This window comes from Papaver somniferum, chromosome 1, assembly GCF_003573695.1.
Source record: "Papaver somniferum cultivar HN1 chromosome 1, ASM357369v1, whole genome shotgun sequence".
Taxonomy (NCBI): Eukaryota; Viridiplantae; Streptophyta; class Magnoliopsida; order Ranunculales; family Papaveraceae; genus Papaver; species Papaver somniferum.
In genome coordinates, this window is record NC_039358.1 from 140,323,890 (window position 1) to 140,338,711 (window position 14,822).

General features: G+C 38.0%; 2 protein-coding genes and 1 pseudogene across 2 annotated transcripts; 2 read left to right on the forward strand and 1 right to left on the reverse strand.

Moving 5' to 3' along the window:
• The first annotated feature begins 2,220 nt into the window (after nt 1-2,220).
• Nucleotides 2,221-4,620, forward strand: LOC113351504. The gene is made up of 5 exons (XM_026595474.1): nt 2,221-2,866; nt 2,977-3,295; nt 3,522-3,754; nt 3,809-4,163; nt 4,269-4,620. Exons 1-5 carry the CDS (start codon nt 2,221-2,223, stop codon nt 4,618-4,620), a joined length of 1,905 nt encoding a protein of 634 aa, XP_026451259.1.
• A 3,668-nt stretch (nt 4,621-8,288) lies between these two features.
• On the reverse strand, nt 8,289-12,088 carry LOC113302672 (FRIGIDA-like protein 3). The gene is made up of 3 exons (XM_026551622.1): nt 11,112-12,088; nt 9,463-9,638; nt 8,289-9,353 (listed from the first exon to the last, which is right to left on the reverse strand). The coding sequence occupies exons 1-3, from the start codon at nt 11,911-11,913 to the stop codon at nt 8,571-8,573; spliced, it is 1,761 nt and encodes a 586-aa protein (XP_026407407.1). The 5' UTR covers nt 11,914-12,088; the 3' UTR covers nt 8,289-8,570.
• Nucleotides 12,089-13,091: 1,003 nt separating this feature from the next.
• On the forward strand, nt 13,092-14,482 carry LOC113333141 (annotated as a pseudogene).
• The last annotated feature ends 340 nt before the right edge of the window (nt 14,483-14,822 follow it).

The window sequence follows — 14,822 nt, forward strand, 5'->3', positions numbered from 1 at the left end:
ACTTTAGGAACCCATAACCGGACTCGAATCTAGCGATCTGGTTCCGGGTAATGGGTACCCATTGACAGCCCTAATTTCAACACTACTATGATCACTAAGATTCGTTAAGGATGGAAAAAGACAAAATACTCTCTCTGGTACCAACTCATGGATGCAAAATACCTACTTGGCAGAAATGTTCTTAATATGGATACCAAGCCTAAGGGTGGAGATTCTTGGATTTGGAAAGGCATTTTGAAAGGTATCACCAACATTCAACAACATAGTTCTTGGAGAATTAGAAATGTAAAGAACATTAAAATTTGGGAGGATATCTAGATTCTTGCTATTCCTACTCAAATTCCTAAACCTTCCAACTGCCCCACAAATCTCCTCATGGTTGAGCATCTCCTGTTTCGTAATGGTGCTCGGAATACTCCTCTTATAAATAATTGGTTCAATCCTATCACTGTCAATGTTATCTTGGATATTAACACTCATCCTGGTAAAGATGATCAAATTTGTGGAATCTAACTGATTCTGGTGACTTCACAATCAAATCTCTGTACAAAGCCAAAATGGATACTCCCCATAGAAATGATGTCCAGATAAGCAACTGGCAAGCTTTGTCGACCATGGATATTGCTCCAGTGACACAGATTTCTTATGGAAATGTGCCCATGGAATCCTTCCCACAAATACGAAAACTGCCAGCATCCTTAAATTACATTGATCCCATCTGTAAGTTGTGCAATTGTGAGGAGGAACTTATGACACACATGTTCTTAAATTGTCATGCTGCTACTTATGTTTGGCACTTACTGCTTGGACCATTTTATGGAAAGTTTGACTCCACCACAAACTTCCTGGACTGGTTAAACTCATGATTCACTTCTGGAACCACATAATTTAGTAGCAGCATTTATGCTACTGTGTCATGTACCACATAGTTCAGTATGTATACCTTATATTTCTGAATTAGCTATTAAGGGGTGCAATTAACCAATTGTTGGTGTACTCATCCTAGAGTCATTTCTTCGAGTTCTGTAATGAGTTAGATGAGTTATTAGCCGTTGATACTGTTAGAGAGGATTGGTCTATTAAAGACCAATCATTCTTTCTCCTGAAACTGTGTAATGAAAACCTAATTAAACTTCAATTGAGTCCAGGCTCTGTTTATCATAGAGAAGGTAGCTTGCTACCATTTTTATCCAAATTTCATCTTGTAGTTGTACTAGATACACTACAATTGGTATCAGACTCCATCCTGGAACCTGTAACCATGGTCACCAAGGAAAAACTTCAAGAAATCTCTAACATCGTTACTCAACATACCGGTTCAATCTCTGAGATGAAATCTGAGATTCAATCTTTGGGTGATAAGATGAATCTTCTTATTCATTTGTTTCAATCAACGCAACCTACTCACCCTGAAGCTTCTGGATCGGAGACTCAACAACCAAATCCTGGTAACCCACTTACAGATCTTCATCAGGTGATTCATAATTTCTCAACTACTGAATCTCGTAAGTTCACTCGTATCCCCAAGGTTGATTTCCCACGTTTTAATGGTACTAATCCTCGTGGTTGGGCTCTTAAATGTGAAAGGTATTTTAATTAACATAGATTTCCTGATGATGAACGTGTTAATATGGCTGCAATACATTTTGATTCATCAGTTGATTCATGGTTCTTAAACTACCAACGGGTAAAGAGTTTATTTCTTGGGAGTTTTTTAAACATGATATATGTGCTAGATTTGAAGATATTGCTCAGGACAATTATGTAGGTAGTTTCAATAAGTTAAATCAAACTACCACTGTAGAGGATTACTATGATCTTTGAGAACATTATAAAATCTATATGGTGGCTAACAATCCTTATTTGCCTGAGAGTTTTTATACATTAAGCTTCATTAGTGGGTTAAAATAAGAGATCCATACAGTTGTGCAAATGTTCAAGCCTGAGAATACTGCAACAGCTTTTTATCTAGCTAGGCTACTACAAGCTTCTATGCATCATCAGCCCAAACCAACTAAAATATTCTCTAGACCATTTGCACCTTCTCCACTTTCTGTTTCACACCCACCATCTGCCATGAAATCTTTTTTCTCTCCATCCTCTACTCTTGCTAAGACCAATACTTCTTCATCATCTCCCATTGTAACTCACCCTACTACACCCACTAAAACTTCACCAGACAATTCTCTTCCTCCTATTAAAAGACTCACCCATGCATAAATGCAGGTTAGGAAGGATAAAGGGATGTGCTATAACTGTGATGAGTTTTACAGACAAGGTCATCGATGTAAAAACCAGCAACTCTTCATGCTCATTGATGATGAAGATGTAGAGGAAACTGGATCATTATCTACTGAAGAAATTCCTGAGACATCTCCTTCGTCTTCTGATTCTACAATCGAAATTTCCTTACATGTCTTGACAGAGAATATTACTCATGATACTATTCGAATTAGTGGTCATCTTAACAAGCATCATGTGGTTGTACTTATTGATACATGCAATACTCATAGTTTCATTGATGCTGCTCTAACCTCCAAACTAGGCATTCATGTTTCTTCCACTGGTCAAATGATTTTCACTGTTGCTAATGGCGATAGCACCATCATCAAGGGTATTTTCCAACACCTCAACTGGGAAATGCAAGGACATCAATTCTCTGCAAATTTACGAGTTCTCCCTCTTGGTAGTTGCGATATTGTTTTGGGAGATGACTGGTTGCGCAAACTTGGTGATGTTACTTTTAACTTCAGTCTGTTGAGTATTTCTTTTGTACATCAAGGCACACCAATCACCCTTCAAGGTACTTCTTATAAACCTTCTTTGAGCCTCCTCAATGCTTCTTCTCTTAAGAAGTTTTTAAAGAGTAATACCCCTACACTCATAGGCCAATTTTCTCCATTTCTACTACACTTATACTCCCACCACCACCTGCAGTCTCCACCCTTCTAGAAAGTTTTTCAGATGTTTTCGCAGAACCTAAAGGACTTCCTCCTTCTAGGTCACTTGACCATAAAATTTCACTCAAAACTGGTTCTGACCCAACTTCTCAAAGGCCATACAAGTGCCCTTATGTTCATAAGTCCGTAGTAGAATCCTTATTCTATGAAATGTTCTCCTCTGGTGTGATACAACCCAGTCATAGCCCATTTGTTGCTCATATTCTCCTTGTTAAGAAGAAGGATGGAACTTGGCGTTTTTGTATCGATTATCGTAAACACAATGACATCACTTTCAAAGACAAGTTTCTTATTCCACTTATAGAAGAATTGCTAGACGAGTTGAATGTTCTATGGTGTTCACCAAAATTGATCTTCGTTCTGATTACTACCAAATACGGGTTTATGCACCAGACATTCACAAGACTGCCTTCCGCACCCATCATGGCCATTAAGAGTTCAGAGTCATGCCATTCGGGCTTACTAATTCCCCTGCAACTTTTCAGGACCTCATGAATGAGGTGTTTCAGCCTTATCTCCGTAAGTTCGTCTGGTGTTCTTTGATGATATATTGGTTTACAGCCCATCCATGGAAGCTCATCTGGATCATTTACAGCTTACATTTGCCTTACTAAGGAAGCACTCTCTGTTTGCCAAGCTATCCAAGTGTGCATTTTCTCAGCCACAACTCGAGTACATTGGCCACATTATCAATGCCAATGGTGTTGCTGCAGACCCCGACAAAGTTGCAACCATGGTTAATTGGCCACAACCGCAAACACTGAAGCAACTCAGAGGCTTTTTGGGGTTTACAGGTTACTATCGCAAGTTCATATAAAACTATAGCAATATCTGTAAAACCCTCACAGACATACTAAAAAAGGATTCTTTTACATGGTCTGATGCTGCAACTCAAGCTTTCGCTGCAATCAAAACTGCTATGACTTCAGCACCAGTTTTGGCTTTATCAGATTTTTCTCAGCCATTCACCTTGGAAACTGATGCATGTTCAAAGGGAATTGGTGTTGTACTAATGCAGAATAGTAAACCAATTGACTTTCTAAGTAAACCATTGGGTCCTAAGGCATTGGCACTGTTTACTTATGAGAATGAGTTTTTGGACATTGTCATGGTTGTTCAAAAATGGAAGCACTATTTATGTAGTCAACAGTTCATCATCCATACTGATCATCAGAGTTTGAAGTATCTTATGGATCATCAGTTGTAAGCTGCCCTGCAGCAAAAATGGCTAGTCAAATTAATGGGTTTTGACTATGTCATTAAGTAAAAAAAGGGATTAGAAAATCAGGCTGCTGATGCATTGTCCAGATTGCCTTCTGCTTCATGTTCTTCCTTATCCTTATCTCAGCCTCAGTGGGTGCAAGACATCATCTCCAGCTATGCATCTGACTCCACAGCACAACAACTTCTTACTCAACTAGTTGTGACTCCTACACAGGGTAATTACTCTTATGCAAAGGGCATTATCAGATTCAAAGGGAGACTCTATATTGGCTCAGGTACTGCACTAAGATCTTCTATATTACATTCTTTGCATGCCTCTGCTGTTGGAGGCCATTCTGGCATCAATGGCACCTACCACAGAGCTAGAACTTCATTTTTTTGGCCCAACATGAAGACTGATATAATTCAACTTGTCACCACTTGTGATGTGTGCTAATGCAAAAAGGGAGACAACTCATTTCCAGGGGGTCTCCTCCAACCACTTCCCATACCTGATACTGCTTGGCAACACATATCTTTAGATTTTATAGAAGGCCTTCCAATGTCATTCTAGTGGTTGTAGACAGATTAACAAAGTATAGTCACTTCATCCCTCTTGGCCATCCATTCACTGCCATGACAGTTGCTAAGGAGTTTCTTTCTCATGTGTTTAAACTTCATGGACTTCCTAGTTCAATTGTGAGTGAAAGAGATAAGATTTTCATTAGCCAATTCTGGCAAGCTCTGTTCAAATCATTGGGAACCACTCTGAAGCTCAGTTCTGCCTACCATCCTCAAACTGATGGGCAAACTGAAAGAACAAATGCATGTGTTGAGCATTACTTGAGGTTCATGACAAGTTCTCACCCAAAACAGTGGCCGCAATGGTTAGCTTTAGCTGAGTGGTGGTTTAACACTAACTACCACTCCAGTCTAAAAATGTCTCCCTTTCAGGCATTATATGGATATGATCCCCCACATCTAGTTTTTCCCATTCCTTCTTCCACTTCTGTTGCAACTGTGGAGAATTACTTGCAGGAAAGAGACATTATGTTATAATTGTTGAAGGAAGAACTGTCCAAGGCACAAAGCAAAATGAAATTTTTTGTAGATAAAAAGAGGTATGACAGAAACTTTGAAGTGGGTGACTTAGTTTTCTTGAAGCTACAACCTTATAGGCAAACATCAGTTACTGTGAGGAAGAATTTCAAGCTCTCAGCCAAATACTTTGGGCCTTTTGAAGTCATACAAAAAATTGGAGATGTTGCCTATAAACTCAAGCTTCCTGTGGGTTCTAGAATCCATCCAGTCTTTCATGTCTCTCAACTGAAGAAGAAGATTGGATTGCAAGTTGTTTTCTCACCTCAACTTCCCCTAGTGGACCAGGCAGGTCAGTTTGTAATTGAACCCATTGTTGTTTTGGACACTAGAACTACTATCAGAGGCACAACTCAAATTCCACAAGTCTTGGTACAATGGTGCAACTCAGACCCTGCAGACTCAACATGGGAGGATGCTGCTCATATCCAAGCTCAGTTTCCAGACTTCATCCTTGAGGACAAGGATCTCTAAATGGGAGGGGCAGTGTCATGTACCACATAGTTCAGTCTGCATACCTTATATTTCTGAATTAGCTACTAAGGGGTGCAATTAACCAATTGTTGGGTGTACTCATCCTAGAGTCATTTCTTCGAGTTCTGTGATGAGTTAGATGAGTTATTAGTCGTTGATATTGTTAGAGAGGATTGGTCTATTAAAGACCAATCATTATTTCTCCTGAAACTGTGTAATGAAAACCTAATTAAACTTCAATTGAAGTTCAGGCTCTGTCTATCAGAGAGAAGGTAGCTTGCTACCATTTTTATCCAAATTTCATCTTGTAGTTGTACTAGATGCACTACATACTGCTTGCTGGTATATCTGGAAAGCTAGATGTGATTTCATTTTTTATCACACCCAGCTGAATACTACTCTTAGTATCACGCAATACCTAAGTAATCATCACATGGTTCATTACTTGCAGGACCATATCCTTCATTATGTTCTTCAGTCCGAAGACTATGAGAATAGGAATGGTGATGATGATATTGCCCTCTACTCTATTGATACTGATCAAAGAGAATCATTTGGAATAGTCATCCAAATATGCACTTTACAGGATCCTGAAACCCTTGTTTACTACACTGTTCTTATTGCTCTGGATTTTGCAAGACACACTATTGGGACTAGAGGATATCCAGGATACTATGGAGAATGAGGAGCAACAAGAGGAGCAGACTTGGCTTTCGATTGAGTCAAATGATTGCAGCGCACAAATGTTGAAATTCATGCTAAATCCATGGAGGTTCTGGTCCGTTTCACAATGCTCTACCACAATGCAGTCCAAAGGAGATTCATCTCACTTTCCATGAAAGACGTAGAAGAGAAATTAATAAAGACAATGATAGCAGAATCAATGTTATTTTTTCTATTCTAGTTGGTCTCAAAATTATTCATAGACTACGAAACATGAACTCCTTTAGTTTGGCTATGGCTTGTGAGAATTCTATTCCTACGAGTAGTGGTATTTCACTTACCACTAACTCTAGCTTGTACTCCTCTTAGGCACTGGTAGCCTAAGTTTTTCAATTAGAAAAAAGATACTATAAGTCCGTAACCCATAATTTCGCATATTATCCTTACTTTTTTTTTTTATTTTATTTTTTTATTTTTGTGACTTTGCGAGTCCTCCCGGCTAATAAGCGTAGCTCCATGACAGGACTAGATTAAAATGGAAACCGAAGAAGTAAGGAAAAAAAAATCGATGTAGAAACGAATCTTGAACATCTCCAAGTATTAAGTAGCAACTCGTGGGTGACGAGAATATACGACAACAAAGAACGAATAAGTTGTCGGCCCCGGAGTAGTCCATGTTATTTGTTGTTTTGGTAGACAGTTGGTCATGGGTAAGAATAACACTTCCAAAATGGTATTGGTGACCACACTTTCCTTTCTCAAGCATTCCAAGGTTCAAATATTATTTCCCACAATCCTGTAATTGATCTGTAAGGTTCAAATATTATTTCCCACAATCCTGTAATTGATGGGTGAAGTTCAGTCTACACCACTCCTTGTTTACAAAAACCAACACCGTTCAGGCCCTCAATAACATCAGTGAAGTCAAGGGGATACAATGGATGGGGAAAGAAAAAAGATAATATGATCAGCACATAGCTTTACACGATGTTAACAGGGCATGGGGAAACAAATTTACATATATATAAAATGACCAAACCAATTCATCCAGATGACATCCGAAGTTTTGGGGTTTTACTCATCCAATATACTACAATTTACGAGCTTAGAATTTGGAACACAAATCTTTGAAATGAAATTATACCAAGTTAAATCCAATACGACTATGACAGTGACAAGAAGTTCAAATGAGACTGTACAATCAACTAATCATCTTCAATCCCACTAAAAATGAGTCTCTCTGACTTAATTTAAGCTCACTTTTCCACAGAGCAGTGCAAATCTACCTCTGCAATAAACTAAAAATCTTCAATCCAACTGAAGATGAATCCATCTGACCTCATTTAAGCTTATTTATTTACTAGCATAAACGCAAACAAGGTACCACATGAGGCATGAAACTCATAGTGATACTGAAACGATATCAACTTGTTCCATCAGGAATGGAACATGTAATCATGCTTACACGGAAATGCATGTAATCATGTTTACACAGGAATGTTCATACGCCGAGTGAGGAGAATAACTATGAGTTTACACATGAGGCATGAAACTCATAGTGATACTGAAACGAGATCAACTTGTTCCATCAGGAATGGAACATGTAATCATGCTTACACGGAAATGCATGTAATCATGCTTACACGGAAATGCATGTAACCATGCTTACACAGAAATGTTCATACGCGAGTGAGGAGAACTATAGGATGGCACACAGAGCCAGTAAATGGAACGCCTCTGTATATCCAAACTTGGACACATGGCGCTCTAGTATGATAACTAAGAATCTTTTACTCAACAATCAGCAAAGCATCAAATGACTAACCACTTCAGTTCAGATTTAGAATTGTAAAGGAACATCTAGTTTTAAAACCAAGCTACAAGCTAGGGTAACTATTAACAAAGGTTTAGAGCAGAAAGTAATCAAATAACTAGGGTACCAGAAACATGATCCAAAAAGAGAACAGTACTTCACCCTGTAACGATGAAAATGTTGAAGTTCAAATTCTAATAAAACTCTAATATGCAAGTCACTCAGTTTCAAAGAGCATTCATATATACAACGATTTTATTGGCAGCAAGAAAATCGCCATAGCTCCATTCATAAGAAGGCAGTCACGCTGACATAATAAATACTCCTATACACTGAAACTATAGAAGCCCGCAGAACGCTCAAGGATAGTAAGACGGATGGCTAGTTGGGGGTAAACCCTTAACATTAAAACCTGCTGCGGAGTGGTGATGAGTTGGCGGCAAAACATGAGGACCACCAGCCCCACCATGAGCAGCCGCCACTGACCTTTCATAGAGAGCATTTGAAAGATGATGCTCAAACGAATAAAGTTGGGACCTAGATGGGCTTAGGTTTAGCCCATAATTGAGTGAACTAGACCCAGCACCATAAGGCCCCGGTGCACCTGAACTACCCGAATACTGGGAACCAGACAAATCTCTATAATGGTGGGCCGATGAAGGGCCTACACTGTAGTGGTGAGCCGATGAAAGGGCGCCACCAAGGTATGGTGACACTCTATCTTGGCCATGTAATAACATGCTAGAAGGGTGATAATACTCAGCTTGGCTAGGTGGTGGTTCATAGTAGTCAGCTTGACTAGGTGGAACACCAACACTCTTCGCACTGGAAGGTAAAGCCTGAGACGATGGTGGTCCTCGAGAACGCTTATTTCCTGTATGTTGTTGTTGACTGGAACCAGCTGTTGTGCCACTACGCTTGTTTCCTGAATGTTGTTGTGGTGGTTGTGCCTGTTGTTTCTGTAGTTGCTTACCAACAGCTGCTGGGACATTAGTTGCTCTTTTCTTTGAAGATAATTGCTTTTCCAATTGTGAAATATGAACATCTAGCCCCTCACGTGGGTATTCAGCTTCGAGTTTGTGCTCTTCAATGCACTTGACTATAGCTTTGAGGGCAGAGATTTGTTTGGCTGTCGCCTCATTCTGCATAAAGTTAGGCATAATGATGAACACAAGATCAACAACAATGGTGAAAGAAAACATCAAAAGCAAATTGATTACTACAAAATTATATGAAGTATTATGAACACACCTGCGCTTGAAGAGATTGATTTCCTTTCTGCCGTACATCGTCAGCGAGCTTCTTTGCATGTTTTTTATATGATTTTAGAAGGGGTATTGGCGGAAACATTCCCACCAGTTCAAACGCATAAGCAAACTTGACACCTTCAAGGTGTCTTCCTTTCTCAATAAGTTTACGGATGAGATCTGTGAGAAGGTAAAACGAAGGTAGTAGGTCTCAGACTATTTTAAAACAGAAGTTTGATCATTGAGACCTAGATCACAAATCACATAGCCAACAGTAATAGTTGCTAGACTAACATAAACCAACAAAGGATGACAGCCAAAAACTAGGGTGTAACTCATTAGACAAAGATTACGAATCAAACCAGATAACATTGTCGGAAGATACGAGAAGAAGATTACACAAATTACTATTTCAGTATTAGTTTGAGGCAAAAAAAGCTCAAGCGACATAGAGTGTACAAGCTAGAGAAGACATCACAAATGTCTGATGCTGTAACTGCTCAAGGAAACATACTCAAAATGCAGGATTGCAGCAAGGTATGAAGCCACTCAGCCACTCAGTCCTGAAAGACGCAACTTACTAGCTAGTATCATCACAGGCACCAATCATAGGACATACTAATTGAAAAAGAAAGCATGTGAGTAACAATACCTAAGACAATTTTAGAAAAGATATGATTTCAATAAAGGCAAATCAAAGAAAAACAACACTGGCTGCACCTATAAAAAAATAAAAAAGGCAAACAAGTCATCTAGTTCATTGCATACACACCATCAAAATAAAAAAGTAACATGAGATCGAAAAACATAGTAATACACTTGTCAAAAGCAAAATATACGTCTCATAGCCATTCCAACGAAGTGATTGCAGCAAAGCTACTCCTCAAGGCAGTGTATATGGGATTGCAATATAGAAATTTTCCAAGGAAGTGAAAACCGAGATATAATTACAACTTACAAGCTTCTATGGTGGTGATTACAGAAAAGTCTGCATATCTAAATGGCGTGGTCCGCTATGTACAAGGGTTTTCCTTTTGAAAAACACAAAAATGTCGGATATAGAGGGGAGGCAACCATCATGAAGTGCGTTCCACATTCTCACATTGAAACAAATGAAACAGAACAAATCATTGACATTCAAAAAGACCTATGGACGATGCTTAAAAGATGTGAGCCAATACATTACGGCCTGTGAGAACCGCTTGGAAGAAACTCCAAAAAACACTCCAACAGCTCCCCGAAGATTTTCAAAAATCCATTTGCCATTAACACTAGCCACAATAACTAACCTACCTAACAGGTACCTAATCACACTATACCATCATACACTCATGTATTTCTACACTAAAATGTAATACTGACACTACTACCCAAAAACACATATAGCAGGCAACTGATATATACCTACAAAGATGATAGATTATTACAGGCATCCAAGTACTGAAGTACTACAGATTTATATAGATAAATCATAATTTTATCGTTTTATCAGGCTCAAGATCACAATCAAAGTCCATACAAAACACAGAAAAAAAAATCATCCATGCGAATTCAGACGCAAACAAAATTAGCTATAAATTACATAAAACTGCGAACTATGAACCAAGGAAAAATAAATTACTTGAACAAGTATAGAATTCAAGAGATTATTACCTGGAATTCTATCTGTGAAGCCAAGAGAACGACATAAATCAATCGCCTGCTTTCGCTTTGCAATAGAAACAACTAAATCAATAAGCTCATTTGCATCAAAAGAAGATACAAGGTGATAAGTTGCTAACAGTTGCAAAAAACCTAATCGTTCTAAAGGATTATCCTCTCCTTTAGAAAGCTTTCCTTTCCACTCAATTGCCACTTGCATTGCTTTCTCTTTGATTTGAGGTTTAATTTGTGGAGAAATATCATATAATTTCTCCAATAGAAGAATGCAAGTTCTTCTCGTAGCTGCCACTTCTCCATCTTTATCACCTTTAGAATTTGGGACAAAAAACCCTACCATTGAATCTAAAACAAGTTTTGCTGGATCAGGTGCAAGTTTAAGAGCAGCACCAACTTCATGAATAGCACTAACATCTTTACGATTGTTCATAATATATGTTCTTAACCCTATACCATTCATATTACTACAGAGAGACTTGAATTCAGGACGAGGAACAATGGTTTCAGAATTATTATCTAATTCTTTCTCCTCTTTCACAACAACTAGTTGTTTATCAAGAGATTGTGATTGTGATCCGTTCATTGATGATACTTTCTCTTTCGATTTAAGCTCATTGAAACGTTCATCAATCGATTTCTGTATCGATTGAAAGTGTTCTTCTAAATCCTTCCATTGAAGGACAAAAGAAGAAAGAAAAGATGAATGAGATTGAAGATCTTCGAAAGCTTTACGAAGATTTTCTTTTTTCTTATTAGCGGATTCTAAAGCAGTTGATATCGACTGCATTGACGCCATTACCGCAAACAAAAAACCAAAATTTCAGAGAGACAAACTTCGATTGAAAAAAAGGAAACTCAAACCCAAAATCAAAACCTAAGCAATAATTCTAAGCGATAAGAAATCCCCTATTCGATCGGAAATCTTAACCAAACAGAAAAATTTTCTACTGTAAAACCTAAATTGATAACTAAAACCGAAACCTTGTAAAAACTGGTTCTTTCTTTAGTATCATATTATATCGCTGTTTTTTAACCTGTGTCTGTTTTGGCCGTTGGATTATATAAGATCTGGCCGTTGATATGAAACTGGATACTACGCGTCAGAACAGAAAATGGCCCACTTGATATACTCCGTATGCAATTAGAAATAAGACGCCTAACTAGGGCTGAACATGGTGTCGGTTAACCGTTGGAAACCGACCGAACCAGACCAATAAGAAAGAAACCGAACAAAACCATTTAGATTTGGATTGGTTTGGTAGAAAAAATTGAAAAACCGACATTACTGGTTTGGTTTTGGTTTGACCTGAAAACCGAACCAAAAACCATTGGGGAACCGATTAATTTTTAAACTTAGTTTTTACTGTCGATTTAAAAGTATTAGATTCTACCCATTGATTTAGAGGATAAATAGAAACCCTAAATCTAATATTTCATTATGATACTCTTCCTCTTTCTCTTTCTCTCAACCGCCTCCCTTCTCCACCCCCAACTACAACTGCTGCTACTCGACTTTTTTCTTCCTGTCTTCCTTCTTTTTTATTTGTCAATAACTAAATTAAGATATATTATATATCTTCTTTCGATCTCTAGAATTAGAGTAAGCTTTAACTATTCTTGATTTTTCTTTTTTTGTCTGTATATTTGTGTAAACCAATACTATCGGCAACTACGATTTTTTATCTGTAAATTTGTGTATTTTTTTTTTGGTTTGACATAATTATTGGTTAACCAAAAACCACTGGGACAAACCGAAATCAACTGGAACCATTTGGAAACCGAACCAATGGTTAATGGATTGGTTTGGTTTAGATTTTTAGAAACCAATAGTATTGGTTTCGGTTTTGGTTTGGCTAGAAACCGAACCAAAACCGACCATGAACAGCCCTACGCCTAACCGTGACTTCTCGTTCAACCCCTTCCCCTGTAAATGAAGACGGAGGTCTATTCAAATAAACAAGTTTATATATTCTCTCGTGTGTTTTCTCGAAAACAGAAGAACAGAAAAAGTTTGTGGCTCGATGTCAATAGATACTGAATCAGAGGTGTTCGTCGAGATTGATCCAACTCGTCGGTATGGACGATACGATGAGCTATTGGGTTCAGGTGCAGTGAAGAAGGTTTACAGAGGATTTGATCAAGAATCAGGTATAGAGGTAGCATGGAACCAAGTTGAATTAGGAGATTTTGTTAATGATAGAGGAATGATCGATAGAATTTTCGCAGAAGTTAGGCTACTTGAATCGTTGAAACACGAAAAAATTATTGAGTTTTTCTACGCGTGGGTTGATGAAGAACACAACAGGTTGAATCTCATCACTGAGGTTTGTACTTCCGGTAACTTAAGAGAGTACCGAAAGAAGCATCGTCACGTTAAAGGCGATAAAGAAGTGGTTGAAACAGATACTCATGGGTTTGGAATATCTACATACTCATGATCCTTGCATCATTCACAGAGATCTTAATTGCAGTAACGTCTTCGTTAATGGACATACCGGAGAGGTACTTACTTCAATATTACCCGACTAAAATTTCTTCTGGTAGCATTTCTTTTCATAAAAACTGTGTATTATGTGATATGGAATCCATATAGGTGTTTAGTTACCAAGTTCTAATAAAAACACCTGTTATTCAATAGGTTAAGATCGGTGATCTGGGATTAGCAGCTGTAGTAGGAAGAGATCACGCGGCACATTCGATACTCGGTACACCAGAGTTCATGGCACCAGAATTATACGACGAAGATTACACAGAGATGGTTGACATATATTCCTTCGGGTTATGTGTGTTAGAATTGGTTACATTAGAGTTTCCTTACCTTGAATATGATAACGTTGCCAAGATTTACAAGACCGTCACTTCAGGTAAAAGACCTCAATCGATGAATAAAGTTAAAGATCCAGTAATAGAACAGTTTATTGAGAGGTGTCTTGGGCAGCCAAGAAATAGGCCTACTGCTTCCGAGTTACTTACTGATCCATTTTTTGATGGAATCAATGACGATGATGACGAAAACAATGATAAAAACGACGACAACAGCAATTACGTTATTCCACACTTTAGATCCATGAAGGTATGATCAAAATGATGGAGTTATTAGAAGAATTATTGTGTTGTTTGTTTAAATTTTAGTAGTGATTTACTTTGTAGATACTAAAAATATTAGTTGTATTCATTTCATTGATGTAAATATACGCAATTTAATCAGGGGTGGGAAGGTGCATGATGAGTGCTCCTGTAAGTGCTGGGATTTACAGTGACGATACTTCTCCATCCTTGTTTTTTTTTTTCTTTCTTTTTTATCAATGCGAAATTGATATTTTGGCTTGAGAATTAATTGGAAAAATCTCTTGCTTTTTGTTGTTGTTTGGAATTGCGAATTGTTCTAAAGGAATGGTTGTGTTTTGAATAAAAGAAAGTAGAAACATGTTGTTAACTTGCAGTCTACACCAAATATCGCATGACAACTACATGGGAAGGTGGGAGATGCATGACTGGCAAAAAAGAAATAGCTATCTTTTGTTTATAATCTGGTTAAAGAATTCTCTCTCTACCCATGAATAATATTGAAAAAGTGGATTATCACCGACCAATTGGTTGTTCATGATGGCGAGGAGCGGGGGAAGAATATTTCTCACGCTACAGTTGGTTGTCATTGTTTTATTATTATCTCTATATTAGCGGTGGCACCGCGATGGCTTTCAT